The sequence below is a fragment of the Centrocercus urophasianus genome, unplaced genomic scaffold (assembly GCF_019232065.1).
Source record: "Centrocercus urophasianus isolate 14NV4802_14NV808 unplaced genomic scaffold, USGS_Curo_1.0 seq_73, whole genome shotgun sequence".
Lineage (NCBI taxonomy): Eukaryota > Metazoa > Chordata > Aves > Galliformes > Phasianidae > Centrocercus > Centrocercus urophasianus.
The window spans coordinates 5,276,769-5,295,281 of NW_024885344.1; the positions used below are offsets into that span (position 1 = coordinate 5,276,769).

General features: G+C 40.2%; 1 protein-coding gene across 1 annotated transcript in view; it reads left to right on the forward strand.

The window, feature by feature from the left end:
- PAH (phenylalanine hydroxylase) overlaps positions 1-18,238 on the forward strand; it is a 71,393-nt gene extending 53,155 nt beyond the window's left edge. The window contains exons 3-12 of the mRNA XM_042838077.1: positions 2,851-2,939; positions 4,619-4,686; positions 7,938-8,134; positions 8,555-8,690; positions 10,142-10,211; positions 12,047-12,103; positions 13,118-13,213; positions 13,563-13,696; positions 16,694-16,809; positions 17,454-18,238. Of these exons, the coding sequence (XP_042694011.1) occupies positions 2,851-2,939; positions 4,619-4,686; positions 7,938-8,134; positions 8,555-8,690; positions 10,142-10,211; positions 12,047-12,103; positions 13,118-13,213; positions 13,563-13,696; positions 16,694-16,809; positions 17,454-17,497 (1,007 nt within the window). The 3' untranslated portion in view covers positions 17,498-18,238. The remainder of the gene's footprint in view (positions 1-2,850; positions 2,940-4,618; positions 4,687-7,937; positions 8,135-8,554; positions 8,691-10,141; positions 10,212-12,046; positions 12,104-13,117; positions 13,214-13,562; positions 13,697-16,693; positions 16,810-17,453) is intronic.
- Positions 18,239-18,513: the final 275 nt, after the last annotated feature.

Here is an 18,513-nt window from a genome sequence, read left to right on the forward strand (position 1 = left end):
CTTTTTCTTTCTCTTTTTCTTTTTCTTTTTCTTTTTCTTTTTCTTTTTCTTTTTCTTTTTCTTTTTCTTTTTCTTTTTCTTTTTCTTTTTCCATTGCCTAATCCCAAAGCAATTGTCAGGATTGTGATAGTGGGGTTCAGCTCCCCTAACAGTGGGCAGCCAGAAGTATAAAACAGTGTGGCAGTCTTCCACCCACACCATGCAAAAGGCAGTGGCAGAGCTGGGGGATAAATGCCATGCCCTGCTGGTTGTATAAAAAAAAGGGGGCAGGATGGCTGGGCGGACTCACCCCTAATACGGTAAAAGACAGTAGTGACTCCTCTCTAGGATTCAGTATAGCTCCTTTTAGTCATCTCCTCCAGCTGGTTTAACTTAAGGGGCACCAAACAACGAGGTGAAAGCATTTCTGGGGAAACAAACCAGCGAGCAGTAAACCCAGCAGTGGCTTAGAGCAGATCTTCTGGGACTACTGCTGCCATCTAGTGTCTCGTTCAGGCCTGTCTATTAGGGCAAACAGAAGAGTGCGCAGCTTGAAATGCGACTCAGCAGAAATGCTGGTTGGAGTCAGGCTGGCCAGAGACAGAAGCTGCATGGACAGAGTCAAGATGGTTGTGGGACACCAGCTCAGAGGGTGTGAGAGATCTGCATGCAGCCAAGCCATGGCCATCCAAAAAGTGACTTGTGTTGCTCTGGCCGCTCTGCGCTGGTGTCTCTCAGAAACCCAGCACCACAAAAGCAAGGCTGAATAGTCCTGGAGGCAGCGTAATCCTCTTATCCCTTTGGTGGTCTATCAGGAGCCAGGATGATCCCTGTCAGCAAGGCACTGCGGGAGCGCACATAGCAGCTGCCAACAAAATCCTCAGAGGCTCTGCCCCTACAGACAGAAAAAGCCTTCCCCCCCCCCTCCCCAATGGGGGGCTTTTCCTGTGATCAGGTTAATTTGGCACAAAACCTGAAATCAGATGGGGAGGTGTGGCTGAGTGGCAGTGCTCCTAGCTGAGTGAAGCCACAGAGAGCAATGGTCTCGAGGCTCTGTCTGAACAAGTGACCCTGTTCATACAAGAAAGTTGCAAAATACACAACCAACATTTTACTGATAGAGCAGCAGCTGAGAGATCTTGAGCTTGGAATAGTAGACTTTGAAGTGATATTATCCTCAGTATCTGTCAATTTGACTTGTATGTGGAATGGAGAGCATATGGGACATGAGTACAGGGCCTGAGAATGAGGTGCATCATTACATGGACCTGTTGTCACTGATCCTCAAAAAAAGCAGAGTAGAACTGGAAGCAGTGACCAGAAAAATGATGAGAGGGAACAGGGATAAGCATATCACACGTAATGAAATGACAGAGCTAAATGCATCAGAATGTATTAGAGATAAATTCGTACGTGGATTAAAAGAACAGATACTTATATTTGTGAAAAAAAGTTCCTCTGATGCTGTTAAATTCAAGCATGTCTGTAGCCTCTGACTCAGGAAGGCCCTCAGTGGCCCACTGCTGAATATGGTGAGTTGCTGGGGAAGTACCAGAGTATGTTAAACCTGCCCTGATACTGCTCCCCTGAGCAGGTTTTACTTCCTTGAAAATGACAGAGGTGGAAGTGCTAACAAAGGATACCATGGAAAAAAGGTGCTATTTCAGTGGAAAAGGAAAAGGAAGGTATGGGAAAAGACAGATGGCTAGTGTCAAAGTTCCTAATATGTAAGAATGGAGCAGCTGGAGGGAACTCTAAGCAAGTGGAAGCTGAAGCTACCACTAGTAGTTTCTAGTGGTACCTAGAGGAGTTACATAAGGATGCTCTGCCCAGTGTGCTGATGAGGCAAGGGAAAGGAAGAGGGCCATAATCTCTGCACTGCCTTCATCAAACTTCCCCAACTCAGCATTGCAGTGGGGAGGGGAGGGGGCAGGCCCAGAAATGACTGACAAGGGTACCCACATCTTGGTGTGCAGCCAAACCCTCCTAGAAGAGGTGGATGAGGGATCACAGCCTAGCACAGCCAGTGTGCATATGTGCCAGGACTCTTTCTGCTGAGGTGAACATAGCCATGGCTCCAAAGGTTTGGTCTATTCTATGAGTCTTGCAGTGAGTCCCTCCTTGTGGCTCAATTGCTCTGAAGATATTTGCTTTCCACTTTCCCCTGTCTGAGCACACCACATCTGGAAAGTCCCATTGTTCTTCCTTGCCTTCCACCTTATGACCTTCTGTAAATGGAAGGCCACAGGGGCATTGCATGCCATGTAGTCAGTGTGGTCCCATTTCATATCCTGGCTACACTGCAGGAAGCGTGTATAGAATGTGAGTTACAAGGCAATGAAGAACCAGGCCCAGAATTTTAATTAAATGAATACATTATTGTATAATGAGTGCAGTAATACAATGCTAGTTTGAGGTATCAGAGTGCCATTTATCATTTTATTTTGGCATCCAAGCCTAAGTGAGGCCACCAAGTAAGTCTTAGAAAGAGATTTTCAGAAGGCATTCCTTTGAAACAGTTGATTTGAGCTACTGTGAAAGCAAGGGCAGTCTGGAAAAATTCCTATGTTTTGGTAAGCCAAGAAACCAGAATAATAAACAGAAAATCATAAACATCACAAGCTAGCTCTGTGCCAAGGGCTGGACTTTCCTGATGCTCTGTATTTTTCCCACAGTGCAGAACAACCACAAATTCAACACGATCTGCAGGGTTTTCTGTTGCCTTCTACTGCAGGAAAAGGAAGTCTGAAGACATTAGATCCTTACATGTGTTTCTTTATATTTATGTTTAAGAGATGGATAGACAAGAAGGAGGCCCAAAACCAACCAACAAAGAAGCCTAACAGCCTCTGTTTCTGTTCTACTTCGCAGTGCCATGGTTCCCAAGAAGTATTCAGGAGCTGGACAGATTTGCCAATCAGATCCTAAGTTATGGAGCGGAGCTGGATGCTGACCATCCTGTGAGAAAAAGAACTTAGTTTTTTTTTTTTTTTTTTTTTTGTCCACATGTTTCTAGTTATTTGGATAGACGTTTCTCTCATTTGCATTTGCTCTGCTTTAAGACAAATACAGTAGACTAAGTTTCAAGGTTTAAAACAAGAGAGGTGCCATATTTCTAGAGCTAGAATCTGTTCATTCCCTGCTATGAAGTAGAGCAACCCTGAAGTTGCTTTAATTTAAGCATATACCAGCAGACCTGAAGAATCACAGACTTGATCAAGCTGAAGGCCACGACAGGCACACCTCTGGTTTTCCCATATGGCTCTGATACGCTGACTTGAGACTCAGTTTATGAATCACTAACAACAAAATCTTCAAAAGCAGTGTATAACAGCCTGGAGTTAGGAAGAGTGTTTTTACATCTTATACGACAAATACACAATTGAGCTCAGAGCATTGTGATGTAGTTGTTAAATCTGTCATGATTCTTGTTTCATGAGACACAAAAAAAGAAAAGGTTTCTTTTTCAAAAGGTCATGGTTAAAGTGGTAAAGTTAGATAGTTTTACTCACTCGCTTAGCTGAACATTTTTTCAGCTTTTCCGAATAGAAGAATACTTGCTGCTTTTACTTCTTCTCCAAGCAAACAACTTATTTTCATTTGTCAATACACACCGAGTCCTATGCAGTGCAAAAGAAATTGCTGCTATTAGTTTAATTGAGATAGGATGATTATAAATAAATTACAAGCAGCGCAACAAAAATTGCTGCTATTAGTTTAATTGAGATGAGGTGATTAGTCATTCACTACCTATTGCTTAATTCGAGAGGTGTTATGTATCATATACAATGATTCATGATACTTGGTGCAGTCATATGAAAGGCAGAATGAAAGGAGATACACTGAGCCAATGGCCCCCTCATGTGTCATGTGGGAATAGACCAAGACTGTATTCAAAGAAAGAAACAAAAACATAGATGTTGAAAGGAATAAACAGCTTTGCTTCCTAGAATTATTTAGAGAGTACTTTATTCAGGTTGTGTTAAGAAAGAAGACAATTTCTAGGTAAATAGACATAGCAACATACAGAATACAGAAAGAGAGAAATTAAAAAAGCCTTTGATATTTTAGTACTTAAGTATGAGATTTTACCACAAATACATCTATACCATGTTAGTCTGAGACAGTGTTTTTTATGCCACTGTTGGCCTTTATTTGACTGGTGCTCTTCAATCGATGCTCCGCCTCGGCAGTATCCTGTACCTGGTTGTGTTTCATGGCCCCTCACTCCTTTCACGACGCGCATCTCTGAGGGAGGTATTCATGAACTCCGGCAGTGCCCATGAATTTACTGCTATTTGCCTCGTAGCTATTTCTTCTATCTGGGAAGGACATCACTTTAGGTGATGAAAACACTCCTAGCCCTGAGGAACTTACATCCTATAAGTGTCACACTAGGATAGGAGAATGGTTATCCCAGTAGAAGATTTAGAAATTGTATTTAACTCTGATCAGACAGATGATTAGCTGCAAAGGTCAAACTGCTAACCACAAAGTCTAATGGACATTCTCTATAGTGATTAAATCCTGTACTTTTGGGGCTCCCTAGAAGCTCACTGCTCCTCAGACCAGCCATGCTCTCAGCAGAAGAAAAGCTCTTCACCACCTGCATTTACTCATCATTGCTGTTTCTCTTTAGGGATTCAAAGATCCTGTGTACCGGGCCCGGAGGAAGGAGTTTGCAGACATTGCTTACAACTACAGACAGTGAGTGCTCAATGTGCAGGCAGAAAGCAAACCCATGTCTCCTGCCTTCTATGGGGTTCTGTCCCTGCTGTGAGCCCTGTTTTCTTTCACGAGAGTCTTGCCTCTGCTGGCTTTTCTTTTTTGTATGTTTAAATCTTCCTGTCCATGCATTTATCCTCAAATTGCAGAAAAACATAAGTAAATTGTTGCAGGCACATGTTCAGCTGAGACCATTGCCTATCCTCTTTCCCCACAGCATCCCTTATCTCTGCCTTTGTAGTCTAATTGAACAGCAGACTTAGTTGCTACTACAAAGACCTGAGCATTGAATAAAGCTGTTTCTGGTATTCTCCTCATTAAACCAGGGCTGGGGGAGGAGAGCCTATCATTTACATTAAAGCAGGAGCTGCATACACTATTAAAATAATGAATAACTTATGGTTCTGATGCTAATCCAGCGCCTGATACTCTACTTTTATCTTGTCTGACCCAGCTGCAATCAGCAGCTTGGGCTCTAATTTCCCAAGAAAAGTGAATGAATAGAGATGATAAATTCAGTTAGAACAGGCTTGCTTGATTGCTTCCAGTGATCAAATCTGGAGGAGATAGAATTCTGTTCCCAGAGCCACTCACACATTTACATCAGTACTATTTGGTCTGATTCTTGCTGAGACTGGTAAAAAATTGTGATTGCAAATGATAAGGTAACATATGTTGTACATTTAGAGCGCTACTTCAGATAGAACTGTGATGAAAAGATAATTCCTGAGCCAAAAAGCTTATAATGCAATCATAAAATGAGAGAAATAATTGGCCTAATTGATGTATAGTGAAAAAAAGCCAGGTGGAAAAAGTCAGAAGTCCAATTTATGGCTAGAAAAATTGAATAAGGTTTTGTGGCCAAATTTAGATGGATTTAGTTTCCATTTGTAAGTATCCCATAGAAGATTTCTTTCTTTCTCAGTTAGCAGATAGCAAATTCTGGTCTCTAGTTTGCAGGCTTTCATCATATCCTACACAGAAATAAAATGAAAATGAGTTCGTATTTTACCCTCTGCCTCCTCTGCTATATTCAACCCGAAACCTGCTTAGGGAGATGAAACCGTTATATTCCAAGATGTAGCTAATTACTAGTTAGTCTGTTATCCAAATTCTCAGACACTTTGGAGCCTCTGCAGGCTAGAACAGATTTCCATAAAGCACCTTTTATGTGCAATTCTTGGACATTTAAATAAGATCTTTCAGCTGTAGGACACTGTGAAAAACCCACATTTGGGGTTCTGGGTCTTGAAGAAAGATGTCGGTTTTTTGTGGCTTTGGATGCTGAGTCATGAAGGCCCAAATAGATAGTGTACTTGATCTGGCTGCTTCACCTGGCAGATGTCTTTCAAGGTCTGCAGCAGGACAGTAGAGGCCAAGGGGGTGTCCCCTGCATGGAGGGACAGGAGCATAGAGAAGCAGGCAGGAGGAGAGGAACAACCAAAGCTATGAGGCACTGTGGAAAGTATCTGAAAAGGCAAAGATGCTTAGCTTGTAATGTCAGTTACAAAGGTGAGGTGAGTTTTTGGTCAGTTTTCTCATACTTTTATTTCCCTTATCACTTTAATCTTCTTATGTGCACACTCTTCTGTGATTATTTAGTTTTCTTTTGTCCTGCTGTTTTTTGTTGCATTTGCTGCTCTCTACCCATGTTCTTTTGCCTTCTTTCTTGCTACTTTTACCATTCATTTTCATTGAATTCCTCATCTCCCTGACTTGTTTCTGCTTTTCTCAGCCTGCCTTCTTCCTTCTGTCTTCCTTTTCTTCTGTCCCTGTGGATCCCTGCAAATTTTAAATTGAAATTTGAAAGATTTTTAAGCCATATCTTCCCCCTGTTGCCCAGGAAGGTGTCTGAGAATTACTTAGAAGTTCTATAGAAACAAAAATCCCCCAGCAAGATTCATAATCCAACCTGATGTTTAAGGCTCCACAGATCAAGGAGGGCTGATACAGAGGTGCAGAAAATGAGCGCTCCGGCGCAGCTGCCCTGAGGCTCAAGAGAAAAATGAGAGAGTGGGATGGTGGCGTGTCATCAAGAGTTAACAATGTGTCTCTGGGGCTTGGAAAGCTCCAGCATTACTCCAGCAGTGATGTTAACCCTATTAAGTTACTTAAAACCCTTTGATTTTTCAAAGCTGTTGGATTCACCTATGGCCCTATCATTATTGCTAAGAATTGACTATTCACAGGAGGCGAAAACACATTGCTTGTGATTGTCTTAATACCTGCTAGCTTCAACATGAGCTAAGTACATGGAGGCCTGAGGGTGGGATTTGACTCAAAATTATGTGTTACAATAAAAAAGTCAAACTACTTGAAGTCTGCACCTGTTGTAGCACAAAGCCCACCCCAGAGTTTCTTTGACCCCCACAAAGCAGAATTTTCTGGAGCTGATCATATCCCTCTTTCAACAAAGACAATTAATGTTGTGTGGACTAGAGCAAGAAATTCAACAGCTGTTCCATGCCTGGTAATGGAAAGAAACTGAAATCATCAACCGGTTCATTTTTTTAAAAGAATATTTCAGTAAGACAAATAAGCACTAATTTATTAGCATCACCGTAGTGCAAGAAAAGTACTAAAGGCCTTTTTCTCACAGAATCACAGAATGGCCTGCACTGAAAAGGACCTCAAAAATCACCTAGTTTCAATCCCCCTGCTACGTGCAGGGTTGTCAACCACCAGACCAGGCTGCCCAGAGCCACATCCAGCCTGGCCTTGAATGCCTCCAGGGATGGGGCATCCACAGCCTCCATGGGCAACCTGTTCCAGTGCATCACCACCCTCTGAGCAAAAAACTTCCTCCTAATATCTAACCTAAGTTTCCTCTTTTTTAGTTTAAAACTATTTCCTCTTGTCCTATCACTATCCACCTTCATAAACATCAATTCCCTCTCCTGTTTATATGCTTCCTTCAAGTACTGGAAGGCCACAATGAGGTCTTCCCAGAGCCTTCTTGTCTCTTAGCTAAACAAGATCTGCATTCTCATCTGAGTTCAGTGAGTTCTTCCCAGGCATTGCCTAGGAACAAGTGAAGCTTGCTTGGCACCTGCATGTCAGAGCCAAGGTGTCTTCCTTCCTGCAACTGTAGTCCTGGTCAGCCCATGGAAAGTTCCTGGGTGGGATGCTGGTGTAATTGGACAATTTCTCTGTCACTCCTATTGAGTGCATCTTTTTTTTTCTTTTTTTCTTTTTTTCTTTTTTTCTTTTTTTCTTTTTTTTTTTTTTTCCAGTGGTCAACCTATTCCTCGAGTTACCTACACAGAAGAAGAAAAGAAAACTTGGGGCACTGTCTTCAGAGAGCTGAAGAATCTCTATCCAACTCATGCTTGTTATGAACACAACCATGTCTTCCCACTTCTGGAGAAGTACTGTGGCTACCGGGAGGATAACATTCCCCAGCTTGAAGATGTTTCAAAGTTCTTGCAGAGTATGTTTGAATCGTTAAAACAAAAACAGACAAATGAAAACACCTCATTAAAAAAAAAAAAAAAAAAAAAAAAAAGAAGAAAAAAAGAAGGAAGAAACAAAATGAAACAAACCTGCCAAACACAAATGTTTGTGCGGGTGATGCTTTCACAGAGACTTTCTGTGAGCACTTGGTCACATCATTTAGACTGTCTCATATCACTCTCTAAATGTTTCAGAAGTACAGTGTTTCGCATGCTCAGATGTTATGATGGTTGTACACACGGGCAGAAAATTCCCTTCTCTTTTGCAGTTAAATTCTGTTTAACATAGTTAGAGCAAAGAAAACAATTAAAAATGTTCTTTTACTGCAAGGTGTCCAGGTAAGGATAGATCAAGCATCCTAGCTGCTTTTGAAATGCCATGTTTTTTGTCCCTTCAGCCTGCACTGGATTTCGCCTGCGTCCTGTTGCGGGCTTGCTCTCCTCTCGGGATTTCTTGGCTGGACTGGCATTCCGAGTATTTCACTCTACGCAATATATTCGCCATGCATCCAAACCTATGTACACACCAGAGCCGTAAGTATTTTGGCATAGAAAGTAAGTGAAATTGTAGGATGAGGACAACTGATAACAAATGCAGGACTTCAGAGCACTCCTGGGAACAGATCTAACAGAGAACAGCCAAGTGACCACTCTTGTGAAAACACTGAAGGTTTCTAGTCTTTTTAGTAAGTTGTACCCACTTCTGAAAGTTCTTCTGGGATTTATCAGACAGTTTTGCTAACTGAAGACATGCTAACATGGTGGCTGGAAGGTGAGAAAGCAGTGTACAAAAACATTTGGCTTACCTATTAACATCCAAAGCAGTAGTGTGAAATCTAATGCAGAAGTGGTTCAACATGGTGCAAGCAAGCTTCTGGTAGAAAGATAAATGAAGCCCATATAAGTGGCTCCTTTTCTTTTAAAGTTTTATATTTTTTCTTTCTGTCACCGTCCGTTGTCCATTTCTACTTACTGTGTTCAAGTAAGTTCTCTTCTTCCTCTGCTTCATATTACTGCAGCTCTTCTGACCCTTCTCTGTTTCTTTGCTCTCTACTTCTTCCCACAACCTCCCTTTCCTCCCCATTTTTCCGTTCCTTATTCTTCTAATTTTCCTCCCTGCTTCTCCTCACCCTATTGCCATCCTGCACAAAGCCACACTGAAATGTTTTGTTCTCATCTCTTCACAAAATGTCTAGGCAAACTCGGGCAAATGGTACAGTGGAAAGCCTCACTGCCAACCCCTGTTGTTGTGCAGTTCTTATAAGTCTTGTGTTTTGTCTCTGGGAGGGTGCAATGAATTACATATTTCACATCTTAGTTGGTATCTTTCCCTCTGAGACCCTGGCCTCTGACATTCCCAATTCAATTCTTGTTTAGTTGGTCTGGTGGAGCCCAGTTTTCCTGGGCATGCATCTCCTTGAATGCCTTTTCTGTAAACACCTTGCACAGACCTTGGCCTCCTGGGAGTATTTCACTCCTTTTCACTTCTTCTCTCATCAAACCGCTTCTCTGTCTTTGAGGAATCTAGTAGTGTGTAGGTAAGTTCTTCCCCAAACATGCCAGCCACTTGTTCAAATCATGATGAAAACAGTTCCACTTGAGGAACTGAGCCATCTTTCAGTTGAGGGCTCTAGGCCTGAACAGTGACTGGGGCTGAACTTCTGGGCTGCCTGTAGTACAAGCTTCATCTGAAGGTATTTCCTGCCCCTGAGACAGAATAGTGCATGTTCCCTTTGGTGAGGTGATTTCTTCCTTGGTTTTCCTGAGCTGAAGAATTGGACAGTTGGAAGCATTATTTCCTTCCACGAAAAAAAACAAATAACATATCCTTCCTTTGACTGATGTATGATAAAACCACTGAAAAGCCACAGAAGTGCAAACCATCTCAATGCAGGAAAAATTTACTCCAAGATTCCTGAGCATTATTTGCTCATAGGAGTGTATTTCCTAAATTAAATTTACTTACATGTCATATTTTCCTGCAGTGATATTTGCCATGAGCTACTAGGACATGTGCCTCTTTTTGCTGATCCCAGTTTTGCTCAGTTTTCCCAGGTAAGTTACTTAGTATTTATACTATTTTTAAAACTGAACACATCACAGACTAAGTAATTAATAGGACACAAGAGCCATGAGGAATGGGATAGGATGGGATGGCATGGTATGGCACGGCATGGTATGGCACGGCATGGCATGGGATGACATGGTGCAGGATGGGATGACATGGAATGGGATGAAATGAGATGGGATGAGGGAGAATACACCTTCAAGATTATTGTTAAAGTATGGATGAAGTCAGCTGAGTCTCCCTTTCAAAATAACAAATGGTGTTAATTATTTTCCTTGCTTTTTGGTCATCTGAATGTGAAGATTTCGTTCATAATTGATAGGTACAGAAATTACAAATGTCCACAGGTAGTAGGTTCTAAAGAGTTGTGAAGAATCAAGCCAGAAGAGAGAGAACATTGCTATGCTCCTGGCTGAAACTGTATGAAAGTACAGCTGATGCCATGTAGGCTACGAATTATGACTTACTGAAATCTAGACACAAATCACATAGATGATCTTAAGTGCCCACACCCCAAATGTCTGTCTTGTGTGGTTTGCTTTTTACAGGCAAGACTTTTGGGAAAAATTCACCTAAAAACTTCTCTGTAGATGCTGATACTTCTGGGAAAACTTGAATGGATCATTAATCATATGGGTTATCAATTCATTCTGTAGTCCAAACACTAGAGAAAGTGAAGATTTTTTTTTTTAAAGCCATGAAGGAAGCTATTGCAGAGAAGTAAAGTGAGGAATTATCTTGCTTGTGAGTGTGGAAAAAGTCTGGAGAAAAGATTTCTTTTTGGTAATGTTAACATGACTGGAAAAGAAGCCAAACCTCAGGGAAAAAGTAAACTTTTGGCTGCATCTTACCATAAAACAAGAAAAAACAGAAAGGCATAGACAGAAAGATAGAAAGAAGAAAAAAGAAATGCAAGGAAAGGAAGACAAAGAGAAAGACAGGAAGGACAGAAAGCATAGAGAATGGAAGGTCAGAAGGACAGAAAGATGGAGGCAAGGAACAACAACCTTGATGTAACATCTCGCTCATAGAACAGAAGTTGATTTGATGTAGTTAATTTGATGTAGTTCAGTTTTGCTCTCAGGAAAGGCCTTTGCCAGAATTTCCTTCAAGATAAATCCTACTGCCCTTCAGCTTACTAGAATTTACCATGGCAATAGTTGTTCCAATGCTTTTGGTGTGTGGAAGCCTGAGAGGTGGATGATTAATTCTTGATGTCCAATTCACCCTGGAGTAAACCGAGAAAGATATCTGGTTATTATGCAGTTTTGCATGGTTGTCTTCTGAATTCAGATATTGCATTCTTCCTAGGAAAGTTTCCATTAGCTCCCAAGGTATAAGCTAGCTTTTTCAAATCATGCCCTAACTTTTGGAAAAAAAAAAAAGAAACAACAACAAAAAAAAACCCCAACCAAACAAACACACCTCTCTTTCAAGGCTGCAAGAAAGCTCTCGTAGTAAGGACTCACTGAAGAAGAGATAAATATTAGAGGTGTATGGATGTTATTGATTTATCTCTCTTTGACTATCATTCTCTTTGGTGTGCATTATAGGCTTGGTGAAAATTTTGTTTGACCTCAGTGGGTTTTGAAGCAGACTTAAAGAGTTGTGCCTCATAAATGACACTTAGATGGGACTCTTTTGTTCATTTCTGGAGAGATTTCTGCTTTAAAATTGATGCTGCATGATATGAACAAGTCCTGTAAACATTTGTGTGTGGTAGTATGAGATGGTAACATTTAAAATGGGAGAAATTACATAAGACAAGACAGGAAGAATGTTTGCAATAAATGACTTGAAGAATAATGGTTTATTGTTGCAGGAAATTGGCCTGGCATCTCTGGGAGCTCCAGATGATTTCATCGAGAAACTTGCTACGGTAATTTAATAAATGAGAGCTCAGTTCTACAAGGCACCCTGTGTTGTTTTAATTCTGCTGCCACTGAGGTCACTGATAGAACTCCCATAGAGTTGAATGAGAACTGAGTGAAGTCCATGATTGGAAAGCCTCACCCTGAAACACTAAAGGTTTTAGTTGCACTTTAGTTGCACTAAAGGAAAATAATTTTGGCACCTCTTATTCCAAGTGACAATTTTGATTAAAAACAGAGGGTTGGTCAAGTCTTTCATCATTACAAACATTGGGCAAGAAGAGACTGAGTGTTACTACACGCCCTTGGGAAAATTTGGAAGACAGCTTCAGTAAAACTCTTCTATCTGCCGGGGTCTCTTTTCTTCTACCCTGCCAAGCAGATAATGTCCTCCACAGTCAGTGATCCATCTGAATCATGCGCTGGGAGAACTGTGACCCCACATCAGGATATGAATATGAGATTAGTGTCACCAGTGCCAAATCATCTGGGCAGAGTGCTGCATTATCTTTGCTGTTTTTGATAGATGAAGGAGGTTTTATTTGAGCAAGAGTGAGTGTCCCTTCAAATATATAGTGACAGAGCAAAAAGTTGAGTGGGACCATGCAGTAGGATCTACTATTGCTATAACAGCTCATTTCTTCTGTGATGCTGTAGCCAGACACCCTCTGAGTAAAACAGGAAACATATTTCTATCATCAAAGGTTCAAACTTCAGCTGGGTTGGCCAGCCAAAATGAAATTTTATTGCTATGTTTTCATTGTCTCTGCTCTGCTGACAACTGTAAGCACAGTAAAGCACAACACTGTTTGTCAGGGAACTGAATTTGCAGACACACTGAGTCTAGCGTGGCCCTCTCAGAAGAATTTCAATCTGTGAAAACATTTCCTGTATTTATACATTTGTTGTTTGACATACGGCAACATTTCAAATAGAAATGCAAATTCTGAACGCATTCAAATTAATGATGTGTACCTGTCATTTCTGGTCAAGAATCATATCCCGTATAATTTTCTTGCTAGGTTTATTGGTTTACTGTGGAGTTTGGACTATGTAAGGAAGGTGATTCACTAAAGGCATATGGTGCTGGGCTGCTGTCTTCATTTGGGGAGCTGCAGGTATGTTCTTTAAAACAATATTTCAATCATGATATACGGTTCATGCCTGGGCTTTTAAAATTACTCGAATATATCTTCTGGCTGTCTTTAGATCCTTATTTTGCTTCATACTTCATAGTACATAATGTTATATTTTGTTGAAGTGTTCTATATAATAATGTGTCAGTGTATTTACATAGAAATGTCTCATAGTTGCTTCTTCCCTATTAAGTTACCATATGATTGGTATTCCACAGCAGCAGGCTTTTCCTCTGTAAAACCGGGGGGGTATTTAGGAGCTGTATCTTTCTTTCATAAAAAATTAAAGCATTATTTAACTGAAACATATTTCTTACCCTTTTGCTTATAGTACTGTTTATCAAGTAAGCCTGAGATTCGGCCTCTCGTTCTGGAGAACACTGCTGTGCAGAATTACACTGTTACTGAGTTCCAGCCTGTCTACTTTGTTGCTGAAAGTTTTAATGATGCTAAGGAAAAGCTAAGGTAAGCCAATCATTCTGTATATAACCCAATTCTTTATCCAGGGCAAATACAACAGATCTCATTGTTGTAACAGGTATTGGTATGACGGAAATGTTTTGAGAAAAAGTTGTGCAATGCTCTAGGAGTCTAAGCAGTTGTTACACTCAAAATCTTCTCACAGGTAGAAAAGCCATAGGTATATGAAGTCAAGAACTTCACAGTTGCTCTAATTAAGAGCTTCACCTGTTTAACCAAAATATATTTAAAAAACAAAAAACTAAAAACAAGAACCCAGATTAGCAGTCCAATTGAAATGATAATAACACCAGGGGTCAAAGCTAGCAAATTAAGGCAAAACAAGTTTATTTAACTTGTTAAACTTTGTTATTACATTTTTTTTTCTTGTGTCTTTTCCCTTTTCTTTTCAACTTATGTTCACTCTTACACTTTCTTTTGTGTCTTAAAGTCAACAGTTTTAGTCAGGGGGTAGGGGTGGAGCTCTCAAGTTATCAGCAGCTCCTGAGGTCCTCAGAGCAAGATTGTGATGCTAATATACAGAATTTCTTCCTCTCTTTCCTGAGGAAGATAAATATGTTTACATTTCCTTTCTTCCTCCTTAGCCCAAGGTCTGTTCAGGGTCTTTTCTAATATGCTTTACATCTTTTTTGTTTTGTTTACATCTTTTTTCTCATCTCAAATTGTATCTGTGAGTTTTTTGTTTGTCTGTTTTTTGTTTTCCCTCAGCTCCTAGGTTACTATGAACACCTAATCAGTGGGAACTTCTGATAGCCTAGGGACCACAGCATCATCTACCTTACCACATGCTACCCTAGCCTGTTCCATTCCCATCCCATCCCATCCCATCCCATCCCATCCCATTCTATCCCATCTTAACCTCATGCCTTTAGGCCTCATTTATCAGCCCTCTAATAGATCTTTCTATTACATCATACTTTAGGGTCTGACTTAATTCACCCTGTACAGCATAACTACTTGATATTCCTGCCTATACAAAAGTTATTAACACTAAGCATTATAAAGCAGAATTTTTCAGAATTGAGCAAAACTGTGATAAATTGGGTAGTAGATACATGGTCATTAGGCAACTGATATTACAACTAAATGAAACTAGCAGCAAGCCTAATAACACCAATCCTGAGGCCTCTGTTGTTAGCTTAATACAGAGCCTCCAGCTTGTTGCGAACAGTGTGTTTACAAGCCTACAGGGCTACTTAATAAATCTTTGAGTCATCTGTGACTCAAATACAAATTCAGTTCCAGTACAAGACTTTGAAACAAAAGTCCAGTTTCAGTTCTGGTTCTTGAAACAGAACTGGCTCAGACTGCATTTAGGGTTCAGCTTGGGTTCCACCTCACAGAAATATTTCTATTTTTCTGTAATAACATTATCAACAAAAACATTCCTTCTGGACATTAGCCAAGCATCTGGGGATTAATCTTGTTCACGCTCAATAAATCTTTCACAGCAGATGCTATACAGGGACTTGTCCCAGATCTGCCGTCTCTATTTTTCTTTCTCTCTTCCACTTTCTCCCATTTGCAGATTAACACGTACCAAGACATTCACCTGCCCCAGGCTCCCTGGTGCTATGTCTTCCTTGCTACCTCCCCTACTGTTTCCTCAGTCATCATTAACCTGTAGCCTCTACTCCTGCCTTTTTCTGTGGGGCAATACTTGAAAAAGATAATTTTCTTCTCTGGATTAACATCCTGCATACAGTTTCTATCTTCACTGTGTGAAGATAGATTCTCCAGGTGAGGAAAAGTCTTACTCTAAAGAGAAAAAGATGTTGCCTTACTCTATAGAAAACTCCTTACTTTATAGGTTTTATTGCTTCTTTCACTTGTTTCAAAAATAGAATTGGAAAACTGGTTAAATAGAGGTGAGGATGTTGTTTCAGTGCCTGTGTTGGTGGGTTACAGGTGTGTGTGTGTGTGTGTGTGTGTGTAATAGAACACCTCTCTGAAAAATTATGAGGTTGACCTGAAATATCTCACCTAGAGGTATTCATCTTCTAAAAAGGATCTTACTTGCAGCAGATATTTAAGAAGACCATCTTCTAAATAGAACCTTCTCAGCTAGTAAAGCTGAACTGACAATACTAAATTCTTTCATTGTAGTCAGTGTAATCGTTTTCTATTGTCACACCTTGTAGCCTGCTCACACTGAACTCTATTGGAAACAATGGCCTTCTCGGATAATAATTAGGGCTAAACTGAGGAGCAATGTAGAAGTGGCATCCAACATATTTCACTGTTATGGGAACATGGGATTAACCATGTTGAGTCACAGCCTATACAGTGAGGCTTCAAAATCAACTCTTGTTCGCTTTCTTTCCTCCTTCAGCAATAACTTCAGTAATCTGAAGCAGATATATAAACCAGTATCCTGCTGGGTCCTGCAAAGAGCCTGGAACAATAGCTCTGACCATCTTTTCCCACTCAGCTCTCCCTTCTACAATTCTGTGGTAATGCAAATTAGTGTTATCCCAAGATACTTAAATCTTAATGTTTCTGCCATGGAATTAACTATTTTGCAGCAGAGAAGGCTGAGAATAAGGGTGGCAAAGGCTTCACTTCACTGACTCTTATTTTTCAGTGACCTGGGAACCACTACCAACCATGCCAGAAGTTTGCCTGGTCCCTTATATTGCAGGAGGCATAATATGATAATATTTGACTTTGCTTTCCAGAAATTGTAGATGCGGATCAGGATTTTGCATTACTGAAAGGAAAATAAGATCTTGCTGTTTGGCAAATACTGATAGCTATGTAGCTGTCCTGTGTCAGAACTGTAGAATAATTAGATTTGTCTGGAAAAACTAGAGGTGGTAAGGACAAATGAAGATTCAAGTGTGTTACAGAACACCATCATCTCACTCAGCAGGAATTTCAGTTCCTTCCTCCCATCATCAGCAAATGTACATGCCAACTGAGAAGAGTTGCTGAAAAATGGAACTTTTCACATTTGCATGTGTTTTTGTATTTTTGCCTCAGGAAATTTGCCCAAACAATCCCTCGTCCTTTCTCTGTTCGGTACAATCCCTACACCCAGAGGATCGAAGTCTTGGACAATGCAAAGCAGCTGAAGAACTTAGCTGACACTATCAACAGTAAGGAACTATGGCTCTGTTAGCCTGAATACCTCTAAGCTCAAATCAGAAATAATAACCACAAAACAGATTTTGTCCTTGCCTTTTATGCTCTGAGCTTGACCATGATCAAGCATCAGATATCTTTTATTGCACAAAAATTCCTTTCTAATTATAGACAAGCTTCAAAATAGCATTTCTAGTTGACCATAGTTAGTTACATCTGAAACATCCATTTTAACTGGAGGTGCTAGGAAAACTCAGAGGCCCTGTAATGGTTTCTGATCTGTGTCGCCAGGTGTTTTTATTGAAGAAGACCAGTTTGGCTTATTTATATATTCCTTTCTTGTTTCTAGTTTTCTCACGATATATTTTTTTCCTAACATTGGCTACCCTGCCAAGAATCAGCATTCCTGATCCTACAAGCCAACCTTGTATGACTAATGAAAGTGAAGGGCTGTCTCTGAAAACTGTGTTGTTTTTTTTTTTCCCCCCAGGGAATGAATATAACTATAAATATAAATATATACTGTATATAATATATTATATACTGTTATATAAGTATATGTTATATAGAGTATACATTCTATACTGTTATATAATATATATAAACGTTAGAAATGAGCTAGCTGTAGGACTAATTAGTCTGATTATTGTCTTTACAGGTGAGATGGGGATCCTCTGCAATGCCCTCCAGAAGATCAAATGAAGATTTTCTGTAACTCTTGCAAATCACTGGCTACATAGAAGAAGTCGTGCAAAAATGCCAGTCTTCACTTAGCTTCAGCTTATTATCTTACTGTGTACTGCATGCCTATATCATATATCTCAGTTATCATTATCATTATTATTATTATTATTATTATTATTTTGGCCTTCAGACACTAATCCATTTTTTTCTCATTAAAGCCTAACAATAATCTTAGTACTGGGAATCTAGGGAAACTCTCCACATATATCTTAACAAAATTATCAGAAGGGGGAGATCTCCACCATGCAGTGCTACGGCCTGTTACAAACATGGGGTTGTGTTACCACACTTGGCCCAGTGACAGAATAATAATGACCAACACAGAGTAATCCATCTTTTATTCTTTTTTCCTCTCAGACATTCTCCCCTCACTTCCTCATATTTGTGCATGTTTCCATGAAATGCTGAACTCTATATGCTTCAGAAGTCTGCATACTGCCTGGCCCTGTAAACCATGACTTCGCTTGGTGAAACTGTACCTCTTTTTTTACACATGAACGCCTCTGTCCTGAAATAATACTTTTTTTTTTTTCTTCAGAATTTGATGTTGCCATTGATTAAAAGCACAGATGCTAATGGAAAAGACAGCAAGTATGCTGCAGCTTCAATAGCAGAAATTTATCACAAAAATATGCAAAATATGCAAAAATATACTGTATTTGCACAAGCACTAATCCCAAAATGTTTTCTTCAGACCAAGAACATGGTGTGCTGTGTTGTGTCACTGGCTTGCAGAGTGGAGTTTGTCAGAAAGGCACTGACATTGCCTATCTAAAACATGGAGTCCATGCCTCAGTACTGTACTCACAAAGAAGTCTTTTCAGCGAAGAGTTACCTAAAGACACATCTGTGTGGCTTTTTGTAGTTGGATGTGAGATCACTAAGCCATTACTATAGGCAAGCAAGACAAAATGTAAAGATTTTAGCGGTGCATCAATGTATTATTAGCTCAGATTCAGAGCTTAACAACTCTG